Source organism: Chiloscyllium plagiosum, unplaced genomic scaffold (genome assembly GCF_037043375.1).
Source record: "Chiloscyllium plagiosum isolate Xiang-an unplaced genomic scaffold, Cpla_swu_hap1 HiC_scaffold_36, whole genome shotgun sequence".
Lineage (NCBI taxonomy): Eukaryota > Metazoa > Chordata > Chondrichthyes > Orectolobiformes > Hemiscylliidae > Chiloscyllium > Chiloscyllium plagiosum.
The window spans coordinates 11954656-11979891 of NW_028270174.1; the positions used below are offsets into that span (position 1 = coordinate 11954656).

The window sequence follows — 25236 nt, forward strand, 5'->3', positions numbered from 1 at the left end:
TCAGCCCTGTATTGTACCATGAATAATTGTCATAAAGACCCAACCAATTCATTTGGGAAGAAACCTGAAATCCTTCACCTGAAGAACATTTCTGAAGAAGTAACTTCTTTAATCTTCTTTCATAACTTAAATTCCAAACACTTAGAATAATGTTTAATGGTCCAAGTTTCCTCTGAACCCCAATAAGATCTATAATGTCAATGAGGGATAAAAGTAAAAAAAACTTCTCATTTATTGGGAGGCTAATTTTTCATTCTCATTAACTCACTTATTATGTGAGATGTATCTTCTTGATTTGTGTTAAGCTGAGAGACATTTGGACACTCAGAATTAATAGAATTCATCATTATCCTCAATTTTTTTATCATTTCGCCATCAAACGTAAAAGCCACGACACACAAGGAAAGTTGAAATTTCCTCAATGCATGATATTTAAGTGGGCATAAGACAACAAAAGGTTTTGTTGTCAATATCTGACACACACTTCATGGAAAGCACATTAATTTGCAATGAATTCATCCCCGTAACTTAACTATTTCCTGGCTCCTATTAAAGCAGGCACTGCTTTGTTGACAAGCTCCCCCCCACCACCTTGGCAGCATCCCTCCCTCTTTCTGTTTTGTCACCTCCAATTCTCTACCCCGCACCTCTTTCCAGTCACTTTCTAGTCATCCAATTCTCACCTGACCCGGCAAACATTTTCCTCCAGGCCTTGCACACACAGATTCACTTCCCTTTGCCTTACATCGTTAGAGCATAAGAAATAGGAACAGGAGCAGGCCATTTGGTCCCTTGAGCCTGTTCCGCCATTCGAAAGAATCATGGCTAATCTAGCATTCCACACGTACACCTTCCTGGTCTTTCTTTGCACTCCTTAATTTCCCTATAGAGGAAGAGCATATCTATCTCAGCCTTCAATATACTCTTCCATCGTAGCTTTCCGTAGCAAGGAGATGCAAAGACTCATAACAACCCTCAGAAAAAAATTTCTCCACATCTCAGTCTTAAATTGGTACCCCTTTATTCTGAGACTATGCCCTCTGGTCTTTGACTCTCCCCGCAGACTCATGCCAATGTGCCCAGCCTCAGGTGCAGGCTGACTCCTCCTCTTTCAAACTCCCACCCAAGTGATTCAATTCTTCCAGGTGACTTGGCCATTTTCAGGAACCATTTCACTCAAGCCCCATGTGTTCTGAGCATTGATGGGAATTCAGTTCCACACCAATGTCAATATCCTCTGAAGTGATCAGCTCTGCACCATTCAAGGAGTGGCTCATTCCTGCCTCAGGGCATTGGGGATGGATAATAAAGGCTAACCGTGCCTGCAATGCCCAATTTTAGTCATAGAGAGTCATGGAGATGTACATCATGGAAACTGACCCATCAGTCCAACCCATCCATCCCACCAGATATCCTAACCTAATCTAGTCCCATTTGCCAGCACTTGGCCCATACCCCTCTAAACCCTTCCTATTCATATACTCGTCCAGATGACTTTTAAATGCTGTAATTGTACCAGCCTTCACTACTTCCTCTGGCAGCTCATTCCATACATGCACCACCCTCTGCATGAAACAGTCCTAGAGTCCCTTTTAAATCTTTCTCCTCTCACCCTAAACTTATGCCCTCTAGTTCTGGACACCCCCAACTCAGGGAAACGGCCTTGTCTATTCATCCTATCCATGCCCCTCATGATTTTATAAACCTCTATAAGGTCACCCCTCGGCCTCCGATGCTCTAGGGAAAGCAGACCCAGCCTTTTCAACCCCGCCCCATAGCTCAAATCCTCCAACCTTGGCAACATCCTTTTCTGAACACTTTCAAGTTTCACAATATCCTTCCTATCGGAGGGAGACCAGAATCGTACACAATATTCCAAACATGGCCTAACCAATGTCCTCTACAGCCACAACATGATCACCCAACTCCTCTACCCAATGTTCTGACCAACAAAGGAAAACGTACCAATCGCCTTCTCCACAATCCTATTCACCAGTGACTCCACTTTCAAGGAACTACGAACCTGCACTCTTCATCAAGAATGCATTTAGCAAGACTGGAGGCTGGTGGTTACTTGAAATATAGAATTTATAATTTAACTCTAGTGTGAATTCTTATAACACTGTCTCACTCTTCAGTACTTAATAGTCTATCTAGGCCGAACACACACCTTTTAGTTGGAATAATCCCAGCTTGTGCCTTGGAGATCATCATCACCTTCTAAACAAACAAGCTTTCCCACCTAGATGGACAGAAATACCACCCCCTACAAGTCCCCTCCAAAGCCTTGCACCATCTTGACTTGGAACTATACCATCGGGTCAGAACCTTGGAACTCCTTCCCTTACAGCACGGTGATCCAACATGCTGCAGCAGTCCCAGCGCAGTACGACACCACCTTAGGGACATGCAATAGATGCTGGCTTAGTCAGTGATGCCAACATCTCTTGAACAAATGCCTAATTGGCTCTCCACCTGACTGAAGCAAATCTACCTTCCAAAGGCTACAGTGAGGTGTGATCCACCAGTTACAACTTTGCTACTGGTCCAGATTCCTAATTCACCTCATTCTACCTGGAAAACAATCAGCCCAGAAACATGGGGCGGGCTCATGTACGAGCTGGTCTTTTCCTGACCAGTTTTCCATGAACACAAGACTTCCTAACTTGAACATGGCTCATCAGAAACTGCACACCAATCACTCCCAAAAACAAAACTCACACCGCTCTGTTAACTGCATACCTTTATCATCACTGAGTCCGAGCTGACCACAGTTATTCCTCCCCCAACCAAACACTGCCCCCGACAGTGACAGAGTAAAGCTGTGCGTCCCTCCTGTAGCGATCTGAGCCAGCGGAATCCCAGTCAGAGACTTGATGCACTGGGGGCTGGACTGAGAGGGGTAACTCTTCCCCAGACCCAACTGGCCATGAGCATTCTGGCCCCAAGCAAAGAGACGACTATCTAGAGAAAAGAAATCAAGGATAAAAAACACTAACTGAAGCATCAATCCTCCATCAACACAACAGAAATATAGCACTGGCTTCTGACAATCAACTACAGGCTGCACATGAAAGGGGAAAATGATTTTGACCTTCCATAACAGTGTAAAGGGCACGACATCAGCTCGGGTATCTTTTAAACTCCTCTACCATTAACTGTGAACCAGAATGGTAATAGATGTTTAAAGGGAGTTTAGGTAGGCATTGCCCATTTTACATTTTCATATACAGTTTACCCCATTGAGAGTTAAAGTAACAGCATTGCTATAGATAACTGGAGATGGGGTTGGGAGGCAGTATCAAGTAAGTGTAAGAAAAGACACTGTGGTATGTTGCACCTTCAAAGCACTGCTCTGGACTGGGAGAGCAAATAGCCTATTGTACAACCTGCCAGTTTGCTTGGCAACTTGAATTTTGGCACATTTGACAGCACAAGGTCAAAAGCTGTAGCTACCCCTCCACCAATCGGTTCACTGGGACCTCAGAGGTGGTGGCAGTTCCGTGTCTCGGTGAGGTTAGTTAGTGCACTCAGGTTATACAGAGGTACCTTTAGTAAGTGCCATGCAATGCCAGCTTCCGCAAGTGACCTGTATGACCACACATCCGCTCAACGTCCGGACTAACCTGGAGAAGAAAAGCTCACTTAAAAATGTCAAAGAGAAACCGGGAGGTAAAATGAGAGAGAGACAGAGAGACAGAGAGAAAGAAAATCATGTCTGCAAAGATTTAGCCTCAATGAGTATTCTTGACGGAATCAGCACACACCCTCACTGGGGAAGCAATAGGACAGCAAATCCCAACATTCACATGCGCACTTGAATAGCAGAAATAAAACAAATCCTACCCTACTATTTCATAAGTTTCACTACAGCCTCATTTGGCAAGTTTCATAGCAATCAAAAACACAGAATAGGCATAACAGTTCAGTACTTACTATTTATTCAACACACTAGAGTTAAAAGGATTTCATTACAATCATTTTCAGACCCCACTGGGTGCAGATCTGGACACGACACCTGAGGAATGATTTACTGGCCTTGGACGGAGCACAGCGTAGGTTGACAAGAATGATATCTGGACTTGCAGAAGTTATGAGGAGGGATTATATAAATTAGGCCTGTTTTCTCTGCAAGTTAGAAAGTTAAAGGGTGAGCTGATCGATGTCTTCAAGTGGTTAACAGGAAAAAAAATACAGGGTAGATAAAAGTAAACTATTTCTATTGGTTGTGAATTCGAGAGCTAAGGAGTGTAGTCTGAGAATTAGGGCCAGAACTTTCTTCCACAAATAACAGTTAATGTAGGATCAGTTGTTAATTTTAAATCTGAAATAGATAAATTTTTGATAAGCAAAAGTAGTAAGGGATATTGGCCATGATCTCACTAAATGGCAGAACAGAAGTCACGTTGAGGTTGTAAAGACATTGGCGAGGCGTCTTCTGAAATACAGTGTCCAGTTCTGGTCACCCAATTATAGGAAGGATATTATTAAACTGGAGAGGGATCAGAAGAGGTTTACAAGGATATTGCTGGGGACAGAAACTGAGTTATAAGAAGAGGCTGGATAGGCAGGGACCTTTTTCAAAGGAGGTTGATAGACAACCTTATAGAAGTTTATAAAGTAATGTGGAATATAGATAGGGTCCATGATAGTTGTCTTTTGCTGGCTTTCAAGACAAAGGGGCACATTTTTAAAGTTAGAGATTTAAAGAGAGACATGAGGCAATTTGTTTTTTTACAGAGGGTGGTTCGCATGTTGAATGAACTTTGAGGAAGTGGTGGATGTGGGTACGATTACAATGTTTAAAAGACATTTGGATAAGTACACGAATAGGAAATATTTGGAGGGATATGGGCCAGGAGTAGGCAGGTGATCTAGTTTAGTTTGGGATTATGCTCGGCATGGACTGGTTGGACCAAAGGGTCTGTTTCTGTGCTGTATGACACTCTGAATCTATAACAGGCTCAAGGGGCTGAATGCCATCCTTCATTCCTGATGAAGGACTTTTGCCTGAAACAGCGATGCTGCCTGACCTGCTGTGCTTTTCCAGCACACTAATCTTGCATCTTATCTCTAGCATCTGCAGGACCCACTTTCGCCTCAAGGGGCTGAATGGCCCACTCCTGTTCCTATGCTGCATTTCTTTTCATTTCCATGCAGAATTCCAGTTACAATATTAAACATTGTGTAAGCAGGCACTGAATCTCTGCAGCACACGACACTATAGTGAAGACTGTCCACGGGCACTGTCTATTACCTTGGTATCCGGACAGTCTCCTCAGTGGAATCGATCCCAAGCTGACCATCTCTTCCTGCTCCCCACGAAAAGACCTGACCTTGGTCATTGAGGGCAACAGTGTGGGCTTCTCCACAAGATGTGTGGACAATTGTCTGAGCATCTAGTGCTGCAACTTGTTCTAACGAGAAAGGACAAGGATAAAGGGGAATGTCAAGATATGTCAACACAAGGTTAACCAAAGGAGATGTAAAGAAAACAGGATGGCTCACAAGATAAATTAACTTGAGAAAACTGGAAGCAATTATATGAAATTCATTTTCTGCTGCATGTACATACGTCATCCAGAAGGAGTGTCTCAGTACAGATTGTGTCAACTGATTCCGGTTATGCAGAACAAGTGAGGATTCATTAGTAAACAAGGATTACAAGTTAGACATTCCTGGACTCATTCACTCACTTGTCCTTTAAAATAATCAGTGCCATGGAGATCCTATCCCAACTATTCAAAGATCAGAAGTGACACATTTCCCAGGTTCTTCCCAATAAGCAAGAAGCTTTAAAACATATTTTAAAGTCATTCAGAGACCAAAACAAGGGTGAGGCTCAGTAGTCTTGAACAAAATAACATTGTATTGGCCAGTCCAGCATTCACAGCTTGCAACTTGTCTCACGGTCACCAAGGTAAGCTCACGGCTACAGAAAAGGTTAGGAACTGAAGCCTGGATTCCACGTCTTACAACCTTCTCCCCTCTTTCAAGAACTCCTCAGAAAATGTTTTTGTTTTAAGAATTATTTAGCCCCGACCATCATGCTCCCTCTGAATACACCAACTCTGGATGGACATTCTCCCAAAGGATTCAACAGTGAACCTCCAGCTATGGCTGTGCACTCACCATCACTATCCCTAACCCACTTGCTCTTATCTCATTAGGTACCCAATACATCCATCCACTTTGTATACCTCCTTCCAAAGCCAGTCAGAAAGTGAATACACTCATCTGTTGATTTGATTACTCTTATCTGTCTGTCAACAGCTTTTTTACCACAATAGGTAAAATAAAATTTCAATGCCATTTTTTCCTCCTGCATATATTAGATTTAGAGAGGTAAAATGCTGCAAAGCTTCCTGCAAGAACAGAGACATTAGTTCAGGTGACAAAAATTTTCATCAAAAAGGTAGATTTAAAAGTGTTTTTTAACAGAGATGGTGAGGTCTAGAGAGGGCATTTCAGAGCTTACCCAGAGGGAAAAGTACTTTTGGACTTGGAAATAAATGCTACGAAGCTCCATTTTCTGCTATGAAAGTCAGGTTGGATCTGTATGTCTCATTCTCAAATATTATTAATTTTCACCCTCAGGCAATACATGTGCAGGTGAAGGAATGGCTACCAAAGGTCAGACAAAGGAAATCAGGGGCAGTATGCTCAGTGAAATAATGCACAAGTGCTCACATGATGGGGACACTGGGCTGTGGAGAGAGGAAGGGGTGGAATAAGTGTCCCTGAATAGTTAGTTCAGGGAGAGAAATGGTGAACCGTGTAGAGTGAGGTTTAAGTTTTACATGTAACTCCAAAATATGACCAGAAACTAACCAGGTAAGTCTTATATGTGCTTTGAGTGCATAAGCAGGTTAGAGGTTATGAATTCACATCATGACTCCCCAAAGTCTGTCCACCATCTACAAGGCACAAATCAGGAGTGTGTTGGAACAGTCCCCATTTGCCTGGGTGGGTGCAGCTCCAACAAACACTCAAGAAGCTCGACAACACCTAGGACAACACAGCCCACTTGATTAGCACCGGATCCTCAAATATCCACTACCTCCACCAACTTCAGTAGCAGGTGCTGCCATCTACAAGATGCACTGCAGAAATTCACTGAAGCTTCTTTGACAGTACCAGTACCTTCAAAACCCATGACCACTTCCATCTAGAAGGATAAGCGCAGCAGATACATTGGAACATCACCACCTTCAAACTCCTCTCCAAGCCACTCACCATCCTGACTTGGAAATACAGTGTATATCGCTGTTCCTTCACTGTTACTGGGTTAAAATCCAGGAATTAACTCAGAGGGTTTCTTTTCAGTTAATGGATTGCAGCAATCCAAGAAGGTAGTTCCCCATCATCTTCCCAAGGGCACCTGGGTCTGGGCAATAAATGCTGGCCAGCCAGGGATACCTAGATCCTGTGAATGGAAGAACGTTTCTCAATACAACTTTAGACTGCCCAAAGTTTGGTCTATTTAAACTACTGTAAAAACAGATGCATGTTACATGTTGTTCTCAGTTCATTTCCCTATCAGTCATTACCAGCTAAAAAAAAAACTTTAAATTAGAGGTCGCCCTCCAACTTAACAATGGCTGTCCTTCCACAAGCTTAACTTTTTATTTCTAAAGTTTGCTAATGGGACAACAGTGTCACTCTTAAAGCCTGCATTTATTCCAAACTGTCTTTGAGAAGGGTGGTAAGTGAACTCACTTTACTTATTAAAATAAACTCATGGGATGTGGACATTGCAAGCTTGGTCAGCATTTATTGCTCATCCCTATCCAGGGGCATTAAATAAAACTTTAAAGGCTAAGATTCCTAGATTTCCATTTCATAAGAATAAAGAGGAATAATGAAGTTACAGTTGATTGAGTTCAGGTAAAAACATGACCTCTCAGAATGCCTCAACGGGGATCAAAGATGGCGACAATCGGAGAAGATCGCACTGCAGAGCCTCGCATCACAGGAGGAGCAGTACGGTCCTTTAACCAGCCCAACCCAGGTCATCGGGATTTCTTGAGGCATTGGAAAGATTGTGGAATCCCAAGAAACATTTAAAAATTGACTTACCTGTATTTTCAGATGTCCAGAAATGCCTAAAAAGGGAGGAGCAGCATCAGAGGCCGGGAAGACTCATGTGATGCTGGGAAAACAGATTGAAGCGAAGCTGGCTCCAGTCTCTCTCATGCTGCAGAAGCTGAGGGACCTGGAGAAGAGGATGGATGAGGTGGAGCACAGGGTCACAGTGGTGGAAGCTGATGCCAGTTCATTCAAGGATGAGATCCAAGCCCTGAAGATGCAGGTTCGTAATTTGCGTGACCAAGTGGATGATCTTGAAAACAGGGACAGGAGAAAAAACATTCAGATCATCGGTCTGCCTGAGGGTAAGGAAGGTGAATGGCCTGCGGAATTTGTTGAAGATCGGTTTCTGAAATTCCTTGACTTGGAGGCTGGCATGAGAGGATTGAAGATAGAGAGGGCTCACTGGGTTGCAGCACGGAGGTCGGGTCTGGGTCAACGCCCTCGTCCTCTCCTGGTGCGGTTCCATCATTAACGGGATAAGGAGAGAGACATGGAGGCTTCCAGACTCCAGGGGAAGGATCCAAAGGCCCTAATTTACGAGGGGTCTAAGATCATGTTTTTTCAGGACTTTTCAGTGGCGGTGATCCAGAAACGAAAATCGTATGATGGTGTCAAGAGAAGACTGAGGGAGCTTGGGATTCAGTACTCCCTGAGATATCCGGCAGTGCTTCAGATCACCTTAGATGGATCCATGCATCTCTTTGACACATCAGAGAAGGCAAGAGACTTTGTGGACAAACTAACCTAATTTAAACAATTATAGTATGTATAAATATTGTTGCTTGGGTATGTGTTTATCATTCTGTAAAAGAAATGGAGGAAATCTGGTTGGAGCCTTGTTTTTCTCTTTTTTTTTCCCTCTATTGATTAGAATTTGGTTCAAACTATGTCTGGCGGTGGTTAAGATGTACATTTTAAATTTCTAGGGTAGGACATACCAAAGGATGGGTGGGGTATTTATTCCCCCTTTTTTTAAATAAAATAATGTTTTTTTATTCATATTGATATTCTATGGGGTTTTATTCTCTTTAGCTTGTACTTGCGATGCGGCTCTGGCTGGGAGAAGTGAAGGTGGTTGAGATGGTTCGATGCCTATTTATGGGCAGTTTGGGATGGGTAGTTGCCCCCTCCGGGCAGGGGGTGAGTTCCCCTACTCAGCGCTATTGGCGCTTTATATGTTGGTCTGTTTTCTGGTTTATGTTGTTTTTTATTTTTAATAATTTTATATGTTTGTTAAATGTAGCGGTTTTAGTTTATGTAGTTTTTATAATTGGTGGACCATGCGACACTAAGGTTCAGCAATTTGTGGTTTGGGTTCCTCCTCTTTGGAATTTAAATGTAATTGCTGAAGATTATGGCTAATGATTTGATTAAATGGTGTACCTGGATTTTCAAGGGAAGTCACTCACCAATTAAGAGGAAGAAGGTACTCTTGAGTCTTAGAAAGGAGAAGGTGGACACTGCTTTGTTACAGGAGACACATTTGGATGACAAGGAGCATCTGAAATTACAGCAGAATGGCTTTGACCGAGTTTATTTTTCATCATTTAATACCAGAAGTAGGGGAGTGGCTATATCGGTGAGGAAACATCTCCTATTTAAATTGTTGGAATGTGTTAAAGACACATACGGGAGGTTTGTAATTCTTAAAGCCTTGATAAATGGGGAAAGAATATGGTGGTTTAAATGTTTATTGTCCCCCCAGCTCATCCTCTTAAATTCTTGGGAGATGCTTTTTCTAAACTGATAAGTCTCAAGTCTCGGCACATCATTATAGGGGGAGATTTTAACTGTCTCATGGACCCCACAGTAAACAGGTTGCCTAAAGGTTTCTCGATACCCTCTGCAAAAACTAAACAGTTATTGAGTCTGTGTGGGGAATTAGGGTTTGTAGACGTCTGGAGGTGTCTCCACCCTGCAGATAGGGATTTCACGTTTTTCTCCAATCCGCATAGATGTCACACGGGAATTGATTTTTTTTTCTGACCCCTGCGGTAACCCTGGATCTGGTGGCATCTTGTACGATTGGTAATATTGCCACCTCTGATCACGCTCCAGTGTACCTCATGGTTAAAATTAAGGATGTTCCAGTGGATTCAAGGTACTGGCGAATGGACCCCTTTATTCTCATGGACGGCAAGTTTGTGGAGTATTTCTCTAGGGAATTTCGGGCATTCCTAGACATCAACATAGGCTTGGTTGATAGCTCATCTGTTCTCTGGGAAACTGCCAAAGCTTATGCCAGAGGGTTAGTTATTTCATATTCCACCAGTAGGAAGCGGCAGAAGGGTGAGCAGCAACATCTCCTTGAAGCACAGTTGAAGGCAGCTGAGAAGGCCAATTTTGACAGACCCTCGTTGGTCAAACTACAGAGGGTTACGGCACTGCGGTCTGCACTAAATTCCTTGCTCACGCAGACAGCAAAGAAGGAGCTGGCTTTTGCAAAGCAAAGATTATACAAGCATGGTGACAAGCCAGGCAAATACTTAGCATACCTTGCCAGAAAAAGAAGTGCCCCACAAACCATTACAGCAATTAGGGAAGGGTCTGGGAACCTAACATGTGATTCTAAAAAGATTAATGTGGTGTTCCAGAGATTCTACTCTAAGTTATATCAATCTGAAAATTGTGAGGAGGGGCAGGCCAAAATGGAATTCTTTTTTAGAGATCTGAAGTTCCCGGGTGTGACTCCTGAACAACAGTCCTTTCTGAATGCCCCATTATCAGAGCAAGGAGTGCAGGAAGCTGTGAGGCAGCTTCAGAGTGGAAAGGCGCCCGGTCCTGACGGACTTCCCAGTGAATTCTATAAGGAATTTATAAGTATACTATCAGGCTCGATGCTGAATATGTTTAATGATTCATACACTCATGATTGTCTCCCACCATCTCTGAGAGAGGCCAATATTTCACTTATCCTTAAAAAGGGAAGGATCCAGAAGACTGTGCTTCATACAGGCCCATCTCGCTCTTAAATGTGGACTTTAAGACTTAAGTGTGTTACCCTCTATCATTAAAGAGGATCAGACAGGCTTCATAAAGGGTCGCAAATCCTCCAATAATGTTAGGAGGCTGCTTAACGTAATTCAAGCATGCTAACAGCAGTCAATACAGGGATTGGTGATTTCTTTAGATGCAGAGAAGGCATTTGACCGAGTTGAGTGGCCGTACCTTTTCTATACTCTCGACCGGTTTGGTCTGGATGAAGTTTCATAAAATGGGTAAAGGTTCTCTCCAGTATATCTCTCACAGTGGTCATTACCAACAGGGTATGATCAAGCAATTTTAATATATCTAGGGGCAGCCAGCAGGGCTGTCCCCTTTCACCATTACTTTTTACGTTGGTGATTGAACCATTGGCAGAGGCCATTCGTGGGGATCCCAATATACCAACTCCAGAAGTGGAGTCAAAATTACATAAGATCTTGCTGTATGCAGATGACGTTCTAATTTTCTTGACAAATCCAGCAGTTCAGTGCCTCGCCTAATACAATGCATTCACGCGTTTGGCGCTTTTTCAGGGTATAAGATTAATTTTGCTAAATCAGAGGCTATGCCTATGGGTGGTCTTACGAAAGAGTTGGCTCTTGAGAGTAACTATAGATTCCCATTCAGGTGGTCGCAGGGGGGTTTTGTGTATTTGGGCATATTCATTACTCCAATTCTGGATTGGCTGTTCAAAGCCAATTTTACTCAATTATTTGGAAAAATTAAACAAGATCTCCAAAGATGGGAGGCACTTCCAGTCTTGTGTTTGGGTCGGATAGCGCTTATTAAGATAAATATTCTCCCTCTTTTGCTCTACCCTTTACAGGTGCTCCCCCTGATTTTCAATAAACAAACACTCAGGAGACTAAACGGTTGGTTCTGCTCCTTTTTCTGGCACCGTAAACGGCCCCTCATTAAATTAGCCAAACTGCAGTTGCCTCACAGATTTGGGGGAGTAGACCTTCCGGATATTAAAAATTACCAATTAAGCTCGTTTTTGACCTACATGAGTGATTGGGTTTGTGGGGACCCTCTTTCAATATGGCTAGATATCGAAGCCTCCCAGGCAAGGTGCCCCCTTACCATTTTGCTGTTTTTGGACAAGGTGAGGACAGTTAGGGAATGTTGCCATAACCCAATAGTAATCAATACTGTTAAAGCATGGAGGCCAATTCGGCAGAGGGAAGGTAATATTGGCAAAACATCTTTGTTTACACCTTTAGTGGGTATGCCGGGTTTTCAACCGGGTATGATAGATTCAGGATTTAAATGTTGGGCAGCTCGGGGTATATCTTGCCTGGGTGATTTATTTGAGGGACACGCAATGATGTCCTTCAATCAGTTAGTACAGAAGTACAACTTACCTAATAGAGACCTCTTTTGTTTTTTTCAAGTTAGGGATTTTATTCAAAAAAAGACCACACTTTTGACTGATCCCTACAAATCTGACATAGAAAGAGAGGTACCAATTTGGGGGGGTGCCACCTCAGATAAGTCTGATCGACTCTGCAAGATGTGGAAAAGAGATCTGGGTGTTGAAGTTTCTTCAGAGGCATGGGAAGATATTTGGGAGAATGCAAGGAAGATATCAATTTGCAATAGGACCCATGCTTTACAGTTGAAGATTCTTCACAGGGTCTACTTAGCCCCAGACTGTTTGTCAAAATTTAAACCAGGGGTATCTTCAGCATGTCCCAAGTGCAAGGTCTGCACGGGCACTCTTACCCACTGTCTTTGGTCTTGTGACAGGCTTCAAACATATTGGAGTGCTGTAGTGGGTGCAATGGAGAGGATTTTGGGTGTAGGGGTGGAGAAGGACCCTATTTCTTTCCTTTTGAGCCTACCCACTGTATTTCCTGCAGACGCACATAAGAAAAAAAAAAAACTTACATTCCGTGCAAGGAAGGATATCTTGCTAGATCGGATATCCGAAAACCCCCCCAGGCCTGTCTGGTTGGCAGAAGATTGTTATGGAGCATATTCCCCTGGATTTTCTCACAAATATGGTACACCACAAAACTGAGAATTTTTACAAGACATGGTAACCCTTTTTGAAATACCTGGACACCGATTTATCTGCCACACTAACAAGGGCTTTTATATAGCTGTAACGATTGTGTTTCATGAGTCCAATATCCAGGGAGGAGGAACTGTGAACGTACGAGTGTTTTGTTTGGTTGGGCTGAGTTATTACTATTTATTTGTTTGTTGTTAGTTATTTAAATAGCTAGTTTAGATTTTTTTTAATTTTATATTTCTCTATATGTGTTTATACATTTGTACAGGAGGGTGGGTTGGGGAATTTTTAAAAATTATTTGTGTTTATTTTTGTACTGTTTTGAATTGCATTGTTTTGTATTGTTGGGATATTTAAAAATCTATTTTTTCTTATTATATAAAAAAAGAATGCCTCAACAGCCTCCATTAGAAGGAGCAAATATATACCATTCAGCCTATTGAAGCTGCTCTGCAATTCAAAGAGATAACAGCTAATCTGATAATCATCAACTTCACTTTCCTGCCTTTGTTAGCCAATCCTCCATCCATGCTAATTGTACGACCTCCAATAGAGGGCTCTTTTCTTATTAAGGAACTTAATTAGAGATTAGAGTCCCTACAGTATGGAAACAGGCCCTTTGGCCCAACAAGTCCAAACTGACTCTCCAAAGAGTAACCCACCCAGACCCATTCCCCTATCCTATATTTACTCTTGACTAATGCACCTAACATTATGGGCAATTTAGCATGGCCAATTGACCTGCACATCTTTGGATTGTGGGAGGAAACCGGAGCACCCAGAGGAAACCCACGCAGACACGGGGAGAACGTCTGTCTGTGTGGAACTTGTACAGTCACCTGAGCCGGGAATTGAACCTAGGTCCCTGTGCTGTGAGGCAGCAGTGCTAACCACTGAGCCACCGTGCTGCCCCTTATCTGTGATACTTTATCAAACCTTCCAAAAATCCAAATATATTACGTCCATTACTTCCTCTTTCCTGCTTGTTACGTCCTCAAAAACAATGTGTCATATATCACTTGTCATTCATGCAGCCCATCTAGAGTCTGTTTGATCAGACTACATATTTTGAAATGCTCTGTTATATCCTTATAACAGATATTAGCGTTTTCGCAATAACAGACATTAAGGTGACTGGCCTACAGTTGCCTCTTTTGTTGTCTCCTCTTCTTAAGCAAATTGGCAGTTTTCCAGAATCTAAGGGTTCCTGGAAGATTCCTACCAATGCATCCACTAACACTGCAGCTTTAATATCCTAGAATGAACCCCATCAGGTCCAGGGGACCATTGTCAGAGCCATTCATTTCCCTAGCACATTTTCTTCTGTACTAGTTATTGTATTGTAGAGTCATACAGCACCAACACAGACCCTTCGGTCCAACCAGCCCATGTTGAACATAATCCCAAACTAAACTAATCTCACCTGCCTACTCCTGGCCAATATCCCTCCAAACCTTTCCAATTCATGTACTTACCTAAATGTCTTTTAAACATTGCAACCATACCCTCATCCATCACTTCCTCTGGAAGTTCATTCCACACACGAACTACCCTCTGTGTAAAACATTTGCCCCTCATGTCTTTTTTCAATCTCTCTCCTCTCACCTTAATGTGAGCCCTTGTTTTGAAGCCCTCCCCCACCCCCCCCCACACACCCATCCTGAGAAAAGACAACAATTATTAATCCTTTAATTTCATTTCCTTTCCTCGTTTTCCCCTTGAATATTTTGTATGGAATGCAATCAGTGTCTGCTACTGTGAAAACTGATGCCAAGTTTTTATTCAAGTCCATCATTTCCTGGTTCCCCATTATTATTTCCCCAGCTCATGTTCATATTGGCCTCTCTCTTTCTTTGTATGTAACTGACCAGCCAGCTCCTGATCCCTCAAGGGGACAGGGTAGGATACAATTACGATAAACAGTTGCAAAAGGTAGGCTTGTTTTAGCAAGTTTTGAGAAGATTTGTAGTTCAGGTTGAGGTCTGGATGTAGGTTTGCTCACTGAAATGGAAGGTTCGTTTCCTGGAAATGACATCACCAACCCACAGAAACCCAAACATATAAGTAGAAAGCAGAAATTATCAAGTGTTTCACCTGGAGGGCCACTGAAGATGTTACCTAGTAGGATGACGAAATGTCTGGAAATGAACCTTCCAGCTCAGCGAGCAAACCTACATCCAGATTTGTTTTCTTAGGAAAGACAAAACTGGAGGTGATTTAACTAAAGCCATCTAACAGGACTAACTACACTGATCTACCAAACATCATTCTAGTCAAAAAAGTGAAGCAGTGCAGTATCCCTTAACCAACATGACATAAACAGATCATTATCTCATTGCTGTGTGCACACAAATTGCTACTGCATTTCCCACATAGTGGACTATATCTCACATGCACTCAACTGCAGTCAGGACACCCCATGATCATGAAAAGGTGCTATACCAATATAGTTCTTGTTTTCGCTTGCATAAGACCCAGTTACATCAGGAAATGTAATTGATACAAGAAAATAAATCCCTAAGAAATCAAGTGGATTGAAGCAATAGTCAGTGGGTTTACACAAGTCTCTGAAGGATGTGGTGACCTGACCTGACAGGGAGCACTGATATATTAAAAATACACAAGTTTAATAATTGCTTTTTCCCCCCCGCACAATGTGATTTGTTTCCCATTTCATTTACAAGGTCTTCCAGTCCTTTACATTACGATCATGCTATTATATACACACACGCACGCACGCACACACACACACACGAAATAGATGGAAAAGAACAATGCCAAAACATGTGAATACTTCAGAAAGGAAGTGAAGCAGAACAAGAAAATTCAGGGGAAGGAAATCAGGTGAGAAACACAGTCAAGGACAGGATTTTCCCAATCCCAGTGGGTGTGGCTCTGAAGCCATGTGGAAGGGGCATGAACATTATGCTAGAAAATGTGAAGCCTATTTCTATGGCAACCCTTGCTTTTGCGTGCACACAGCAAAAAAGAGATGGCATAGACTGAATGGGCCAAACAGCCCCATTTGTCCTTTAATGGAACTCAGCATCATTGATGATCAAATATGGAACTTGGACTTCAGGTAAACAATGTATTACAGGTGTGACAATTTTTTGCACTTAAGGAGTGCAGAATAATCTTGGTGAGCTCCTGTTCAAGTGATAGCTAAAGTAAAGATCCTGTTCGGTTTGGCAATTTTTACTGAACCCACAGCAAACTGGGCACATGCCAGGCGTTTCGACAAGTCATTAAACAGTTGGCATAGCAACAGCAGAATGTAGAAATACAGCATGGTACAAGAATGATGCCAAGGTGTGATGACAGCAGAAAATATATGTCTTGCAAAAGAGGATAACGAGCATTGGAACACAAAGTGCAAATTCGAGAGTTAAACCGTGCCCTTTGATTCCGAGGAGGGATTCACAAAATATTCACCTTTCTCATTTCGAATTGTTTTCATATCACCTTTTCTCTGAAAATACTGCAGTGGTTTGAGGTGGTCGATATAGAGTAGATGCTTCCAGTTGTGGCAGTATCGAAAAGCAGGATATCCAGCTTGTGGCTCATACCGTCCAGCACTGGTAACAGTTGTGCATGATACACTTGTGAGTAGAAGGAAAAAATAATAGCAGGATGGCAGGGTGCCCAGTAGATGCCAGCTGTCACCTCAAGATGGCAGTACTGAGCATGTTGATAATGGCTTTCCAAAGAACAGCCTCGTGATCTCTCAGTCCTCTACATACTGGGATTGAGCTAAAATAACTTTTCTTTACATAACTATTTTCATGATAACAGGGTGCCCCAAAGTGCTTTACAGCCAATGGTGTAGTGTTTTTTTTTAAATATTATTTGAGAAGATTGTATTTTTTTTGTAAAAGAATTCCAATTACCACAAAATAATACAACAATCCTGCAATATAACAGCAATAACCACAAACAAACTACTACTCTACTCCACAAACAAGTTAGGAGAAAAAACAAACTCTACAGAAGCTACAATTCAATAAATGACTAAACCAAAACAAAAAGAAACTAAATTAAAACAAGGCAAAGTAAATTAAATTATGTTAAAAGTTACAACACTCAGCACAATCTCCCCATCACCAGGGACATCAGTTGGCATACCCATACTTGTTCAGAATTCATCCTTCCGGGGGCCCTCCAGCCACCAGACACAGCCCTCATGGCCACACAAAGGCCCTAACCAATATGGCCGATAAGTCCACGTCTATATGGTTCAAAAAGGGGTGCCAAGTCCTATAAATAAAGTTCTGTTTTCTGGCGCACCATACTTGGAAGGAAATCCAGGGGGATGTGCTTCATAACTAACCTACACCACCCTGAGTGTCCTGGGGGATTCTCCAGCACCCAGCTCATCAGAAGGTTCTTCCTCACACATGAAGAATACTAAACAATTTCTTCCCATGCACGTCCAAAGAGGGGAGATTCGGCGAGCCCAAGAGGAGGGATACGAGATCTACCTTGACCTTGGTTCCCAAGACCCCTTCCAAAACACTCGCTACAGTGTCCCAATACCTATAAATCTTGTGGTATGACCACAAGCAATGAGTAAGAATACCAACATTTATTTTACATTTGGGGTACATTTGGGAATGCTCCGGTATTAAATTTCACAAGCCGCTCCGGTGCCAAATAAACCCTGTGGAGTACCTTCAATTGCATAGCCTGCATCCTATTGCAAGTCAAAATCTTCCTTACGTTCTTGCAAATGTCCTCCCACCCCTCTGGTGAGATCTCCACCTCAATTCCTGAGCCCAAATTCCACACAGCCGCTCGATGTCCTTCGAGACACTACCTCCTGATAAACAATAGAGGCTGCTGATCGAGAGAGTGCCCGGGGACCGAAGCATATCCATATCCGACTTATAGGGACTAACCATTAATGTCGTCTTTTTCTGTATAAAGTCCCTAATCTGGAAGTAACGAAAGAGGTCCATCCTAGATAGCTCTTATTTCTGGCTCAGCTGCTCAAAAGACATCATGACCTCCCCGTCAAAAAAAGTCTCCTAAATAAGAAACTCCGTTGGACTCCCAGAGCCTCATGCCAGAATCCATCAATCCCGGCCAGAATCCTACTATAGGAGTAAAAGGGGACATTTTTTTTGTAAATTGCCCTTACGCCGTCACATCATTTTCCAGGCTTTAAACATGTTAAGGACTATCGGATTTTTGCAAGGGTCCATAACAATCCTCATCTTGTCCATGAACAGATTAATGAGGGGGCATTTTGCCTGGGAGGCCTCAATGTCTAGCCAGATTGACCGTGGGTCCTGGCAAGCTCAATCAGCCACACAGGACAGCAGGGAACTCAGTTGATATTTCTTAAAATCTGGAAAATCCACAACCTCATCCCCTGCGGAAGCTGCAATTTGGTAAACTTAAGAGGGCACCTGTTACGCCAGATAAAAGAGCCACGCCAACTGTTAAGCCTCCGTAGCACTTGCCTGGGAAGCATTCACATGGGATGTAATAAATGAGGAAGAACATTCATTTTAACCAGAGCTAATCTTCCCAACCAGAATATCAGAAAGATCCTCCCAGCATCTTATGTTCTCTAACAACTGCACAAAGCTAGCTTTATATTATTGATCAAAGCTGAAAATGTGTTGCTGGAAAAGTGCAGCAGATCAGGCAGCTCATGCCCGAAACGTCGATTCTCCTGCTCCTTGGATGCTGCCTGACCTGCTGCGCATTTCCAGCAACACATTTTCAGCTCTGATCTCCAGCATCTGCAGTCCTCACTTTCTCCTTGAAGATTATTGATCAAAGGCCAGGGTGATAAAAATGCCTAAATACAAGAAACCTCCCTGTGACCATCTGAAAGGGAAATCGGATTCCACCCCCCAAAATCGGGTACTCTAATAAGACCCCTGATAGGCATGACACCCGATTTCATAAAACTGATTTTATACCTTGAGAAAGAGCCAAATAAATTAATCATTGTATTAAATGGGGCACAGATATCATTGGGTTAGTTAGAAAGAGAAGAACATCATCTGCATATAGGGTAATCTTATGCACTCCTGATCCTACCTCCAGGGTAGTTATATTGGGGTCAGTCCAGATGCCCTCTGCCAATGGCTCAATCACCAAAGTAAATAGAAATGGTGAAAGGGGGGCACCTTGGTCAGCTGCCTCTGTCAATACTACAACTGTCAGACCATATACCATTAGTGAGAACCACTGCTTTAGGGTCACTGCCACCCACATGGCAAAGACCCCTCCAAGACCAAACCATTCCAGGACATAAAAGAGGTACAGCCACTCCACCCGGTCAAACGCTTTCTCAGGGAGACTATCAAGCTAGGAATCAACCCTTGCTGGCATATCTGGACCGTATTTACCACTCTGAATATTATTAGAAGACCTGCGACCCCTAATAAAACCTGTCTGGTCCTCTTTTACAAATGGAGGGTAAGACCTTCTCCAGCCTTAATGCCAGCATTTTCGACAAAATTTTAAAGTTCACGTTTAATAACAATATGGGTCTATACAAAATGCATTCCTCTGGGGCCTTCCCTCTCGAGAAATATTTGCTTCTCTCAGGGAGGATGGGAGGCAGACCTGACTGTACAAATGTTTGTGCATATCCAACACTGGCCCAGCCAGCATGTCTATGAACTCAGTATAAATCTCACTCTGAAATCCATCTGGGCCGAGTGCTTTACCACACTGGAGCTGCCTCACCACCTCCTGTATCTCTTGGATTGTCAGAGGGGCATTCAAAAGAGACCACTGCTCTGAAGTTACACCTGGGAGGTCCACGGTCTTAAAAAAAGGACTCCATCTTCATCAGTCTGTCCTCACAGCCCTCTGACCAGTACAACCCAGGGTAGAACTTCCTGAATGCTACATTTATCTTTTTGGGATCGCAGGTGATAGTACCAGCACACTCTCTAATGGATGTGATAGATTGGGGGACACTCTTCTTTCTGCCGAAGTACGCCAGATATCTATCTGGTTTATCACCATACTCGAATAACCTCTGTTTCGCAAAGGAAATCTCCCTCCTTGCTGCCTAGGTGAGTGCAGTGTTGAGAGCAGCCGGAGCGTTGCACTCCACTGCAATTTAGTTACAGACGGTCTGTCAAAATACGCTGGCTCGGCTAAAGGCAGCCGAAACTCGAGCATACGCTGCTGCTCTCCCTTCTGCTGCTTCCGAGTCGCTGAGTAATCAAACCCCTTGCATAGGCCTTTGCAGTCTCCCAGAGCACCAACGGATTACTGGCCGTACCCGCATTCACACCCAAACATTTTTAAATTCCCACGAAAAATACTTAAATGAACTTGCTGTCCTTTGGGAGGAAAGGATCCACGTGGCAGTGCCCAGAAGCCTGTCCCATCACCACCGGCCTTAACCTCTGTGTACACTGCCGCATGATCAGAAATGGCCATGTTCCCAATTCTGCAGGACAGTACCGAATTCAAAAGGCCAATGTGGGCAAAAAAGCATGTCAATCCAGGAAACCAGGGAGAACATCTCCTCCTTTTCTCAAATAATCCCTTGGTGTAAATTCTGTGTTTACTCAATAACAGACAGGGCCTCAATTTAATGTCTTATTCAAAAGGCGGCAACTCCCACGGAGCAGCATCCCCTCAACGCTGCATTAGTCTTACATTCTAGAAGTATCCGGAATTGGAGTTGAACCCTCAACCTGCGTGCTGAGGGATGAGAGTGCAACGAACTGAGCAAAAGGGCAAGTTATTCATTGAATTCAAACATTTGCTTCACATACATGATCAATAACAACCAAAAGAACTACAGATGCTGTAAATCAGAAACAAAAACAGAAGTCACTGTAAAAGCTCAGCAGGTCTGGCAGCATCAGAATGTGAAGAGAAATCAGAGTTAACATTTCAGGTCAAGTGACCCTTCCTCAGAATGCTTGATCATTGTTTGGTCATTTGATAGATAAATCCTTGTATCAGCCAATCTCAAGGAACTGGAAGGGAAGGGATTTTTTTTTCCCCCCACAGCCTGGACAGTGAAGTTTTCCTGGTTACAGTGCTCCAACCATTCTCATTACAGTGAGATCAACACGTTGAAGATCTGGCATTTCCTGTGACAGAAGGGCAGTCCACAAAAATGACTACCCTGAACGTGAAGAAGCAATTTTCCTACAGGAAGTTCAGTATATAACACTTAGATATGGCATGTCAGCGATGCAGTAGAAATTAAACTCCTCACACAATAGACATACCCCATAGGTAGATGACAGATGAGTCATACACAACAGGAAAGACATGGCGACAGGAATAGGCCAGTCAGCTCTTTAGGTTTTCTGTCATTCAATTAGATCACACACCATTGGCACTTCAATTATAGTTACCCACATTCACTCAAAGTAGTTACTGATTCCCTAACCTGACAAAAATCAAACTCAGTCGTAAAAGCCACAGTTATCTAACCAGTCACAGGGTCCTTACTAGTCACAGAAAGTCTCCAACAGAGGTAGGTGACGTAGATCATTCCAAGTGCGAATGACAAGCACCAATAAGTTACATTTATAGGCTGTCTCCATGCTGTAGGAGTCTGTGACGTTAAACATTGGAAAACATCCCAAGGTGCTGCTCAGGACCGTCAAAAATAAAACTGAGACCGCAAGGCAGGACTTCCCAAAGTAAGGAGGGGGGGTGGGGTATCAGGACCCCATGTGGGATCACTTGCTGACATTTTGGGGTCGTGAACTCTGAGGCAGTAATGGCCGCCATGCTGCTCCAACAGAATTACAACAGGTGTGCTCCCTCTCGCAGCTCCCATCAGCTTGCTAATTTAAAAGCCTCAAATTAGGGTCGCAGTAGGACATGGCTTGAGGAGCTTCAGGACAAGGCAGCAGGTTTGAATGTTGCATCTTCAAGGACGTGACAGAACAAGGTCAACTGAAATAGTTCAGTTGGGAGAGTATTAGACTGAATATCTAAAGGTCTCTTGTTGGGAAGAGGTCAGTGGCGCAATAGGTATTATATCTGACTAGAGGTTGAAAGATTGTAGTTTGAACTGCTACCTGGCTCAGCTGTAATTCACACGAGTGACACAGTGGCTCAGTGGTTAGCACTGCTACCTCCCAGCACCAGCAACCCAGGTTCAATTCCAGCCTCAGGCACCTGCCTCTGCGGAGTTTGCACATTCTCCCAGTGTCTGTGTGGGTTCCCTCTGGGTGCTCTGGCTTCCTGCCACAGTCCAAAGATGTGTAGGTCAGGTGGATTGACCATGCTAAATTGCCCATAGTATCCAGGGATGTGCAGGCTAGGTGGATAAGCCATGGGAAATGCAAGGTTACGAAGATGGGGTGGGTCTGGATGGGATGCTCTTTGGTGGGTCAGTGTAGACTCAACAGGCCAAAATGGCCTGCTTTTACACTTATAGGGATTCTATGATTCTAAGTGAGGAGGCAGAGGTTAAGGACAAACTTCCAGAGTTTCCAGCCTTAGCAGCTCAAAGCACGTCAGTCAATGGTGGAATAATTAAAATCTGGTCTGGACAAAAGGCAGGAATTGGAGAAATGCACAGATCTCCATGGATTGCAGGAACAAAGAGGCCACAAGGATAGGGAGGGATTAGGAAACAAGGATTAGGCAATCGAGTACAGATTTCACAAGTACCTCTTGGGTAAACAGAAGATAATTATTTCTGCAGTGTAACAGGGAATTGATGGCCTAGTGATATTATTGCCAGACTATTAATCTAGAGAGAGTCGAGAGTGTGGCGCTGGAAAAGCACAGCAGGTCAGGCAGCATCTGAGAAGCAGGAGAATCGATGTTTCGGGCAAAAGCCAGTCATCAGGAATCCTGAAGAAGGGCTTTTGCCCGAAACGTCGATTGTCCTGCTCCTCGGATGCTGCCTGGCCTGCTGTGCTTTTCCAGCAGCACACTCTCGACTCTCATCAACAGCATCTGCCGTCCTCACTTTCGCCTATTAACCCAGAGAACCGGGTAATATCCTGTGAACTTGGCTTTGAATCCTGCTACGTCAGATGAAATAAACTAAATTAATTTTCATTAGTAGTCTGGAGTGAAGAGGCTAATGATGGTTAACGAAGCCATTGTTGGACAAACCCATCTGAATGGTAATGTCCTTTAGGTTACTACATGGTCTGGCCAGTAGGTGACTCTGGACCATTATTTGCCATCTGGGATGGGCAATAACTGTTGGCCTGACAGCATGCTCACATCCTATGAATGAATTAAACAAATTCCAAAAAATCTGTTTCTCACCAGTTTTTACCTCGAAGAGATTCATAAATAAACAGCCACGTTTCACGACATTTGCCGAGTTCCTGTCTGATTATGGGACGTTCATTAAGGCCGACAGCACAGACCCGGAAACCCGCGCTTGTTGTAGTCATTACCTGGATTATAACCTGCTTTCTCATGGCCTAGCTGCCCCCAGATGTTTGATCCACATGTGTAGACACTTCCGTCTTGTAGAACGAAAGCCGTATGGTATCTCCCACAGGAGACCTCGCGCACGGTTTTACCGCTGAAGAACGAAGACGTCCTTGGCTGAACCACGACGTTCTCTTGTACGTCACCCAGCCCCAGCTGCCCGAAATTGGTTTGACCCCAACACAACAACTGCACTTTCGAGGTCATGGTTTCCTTAATTCTCCTGGAAACAGAAAGAGGGGAGAAAAGGAGTCAGATTATACCTGCAGGCATGGTACAAGTGTGGGTGAAACACAGGTGGATAAGAATCACGCTATAAAAAAGGTAATCCCATTGGCAAACTTCACCACTCGGCCCCCGCATTTGTTCAAGGCTGAACAAGTGATTCAGAACCTTAGTGTTGTTATACATGGAACCAAAACTAGCTTCCAACCAGATAACACCACCATCACCAAAATCAGCTGCTTCCAAAACCCAACTTGTTTTAAATTCACTCATGAAACCTGGGTGGGTCAACACTTATTTCCTATCCCTAGTTGCTTGAGGTGAAGTTAAGCTGCCTTCTTGAACCACAACAGTCCATTTAGTGTCGGAACGTCATTACAGAAGGAATTCCAGGATTTTGACCTGGCCATACTGCAGGAACGGTGATATATTTCCAAATCCACCTCCAGTTCCAGCTCCACCATGCCTTCAGCTTAGCTACTACTGTAACACTCATCCACATTTCTAAGTCCATGGCTTCTCCACTTTACATGGACCAGCTCATCAAAACTTCTGCTACTGGTATCATAACCCACATCAAATCTTGTTCAGGAGAAAGTGAGGACTGCAGATGCTGGATATCAGAGTCGAGAGGATGATGCTGGAAAAGCACAGGAGGTCAGGCAGCATCCGAGGAGCAGCAGAATCAATGTTTCGGGCATAAGCCCTTCATAATGAAGGACTTATGCCTGAAACGTCAATTCTCCTGCTCCTCGAATGCTGCCTGACCTGCTGTGCTTTCCCAGCACCACACTCTCGACTCAAATCTTGTTCACCCTGATTCAAATTAGCTCACAATTTGGCAATATCTCAATGCTAAAATACTCTCGATTTCAAATCCCACTATTTGCTGCACCCCTACATACCTACAAGCTCCCAGGATATCAGCACTTCTAATCTGGCCTTTGGCATCCCCAATTTAAAATTATTCTGCCACTGCTGGCTGTTCATTTAATGACCTGGGAATTGGACCTCTCTCGTGCACATTCCTTCTTTATGACACTGCTCAAAACATACCTTTTGAACTAAACCTCTGTTTGTCTGTCCTAATACAGTAGTTCTTTATATGGCTCATGTAATCTTTTTTCATTATAAAATGTCACCATAGGGCTCCCAAAACTTGGGGAGAGGGTTGTGTTGGGATTGGGGAGGGTGGGGGGGGAGAAGAGGGAAGAGGTTAAGGGGGTTTTCAAATTGTCGATTCGTGAGCTCAGAAGCAGCAACGGCCAACAGGGACTCCATTCTGCTCTAACAGGTGGTCTCCTTCTCCATTCCCACTCTCACTGTTCTCAGCCAGGAGTTCACCACAATTTCCACGCCTCTATATAGGGTCATAGTGGGAAAAGGTTTGGGTTGCAGTGTCGTACCGCATTGCAGGTGCTACGTAAATGCAATGCTGCTGCTATTGTAATATCGCCCTTGAGAGTTTCACTTAATTAGCACAGTTGACCTTCTAAAATTACAAAAGATTC

The 25236-nt window shown here is 43.4% G+C and overlaps 1 protein-coding gene across 4 annotated transcripts in view; it reads right to left on the reverse strand.

Annotated features, from left to right (window-relative positions):
• Positions 1-25236, reverse strand: part of LOC122539262 (putative E3 ubiquitin-protein ligase HERC3) — a 94382-nt gene that overhangs the window by 62176 nt on the left and 6970 nt on the right. For 2 of the 4 annotated variants that reach the window (XM_087979957.1, XM_087979956.1), the window contains exons 2-5: positions 23464-23723; positions 5258-5417; positions 3550-3626; positions 2743-2964 (exon numbers count right to left, since the gene is read on the reverse strand). In XM_087979957.1, the coding sequence (XP_087836083.1) occupies positions 2743-2964; positions 3550-3626; positions 5258-5417; positions 23464-23707 (703 nt within the window). In that variant the 5' untranslated portion in view covers positions 23708-23723. Of the gene's footprint in view, positions 1-2742; positions 2965-3549; positions 3627-5257; positions 5418-23463; positions 23724-25236 lie in introns of those variants that run through there. The other 2 variants (XM_087979958.1, XM_087979959.1) reach the window with 2 other exon arrangements.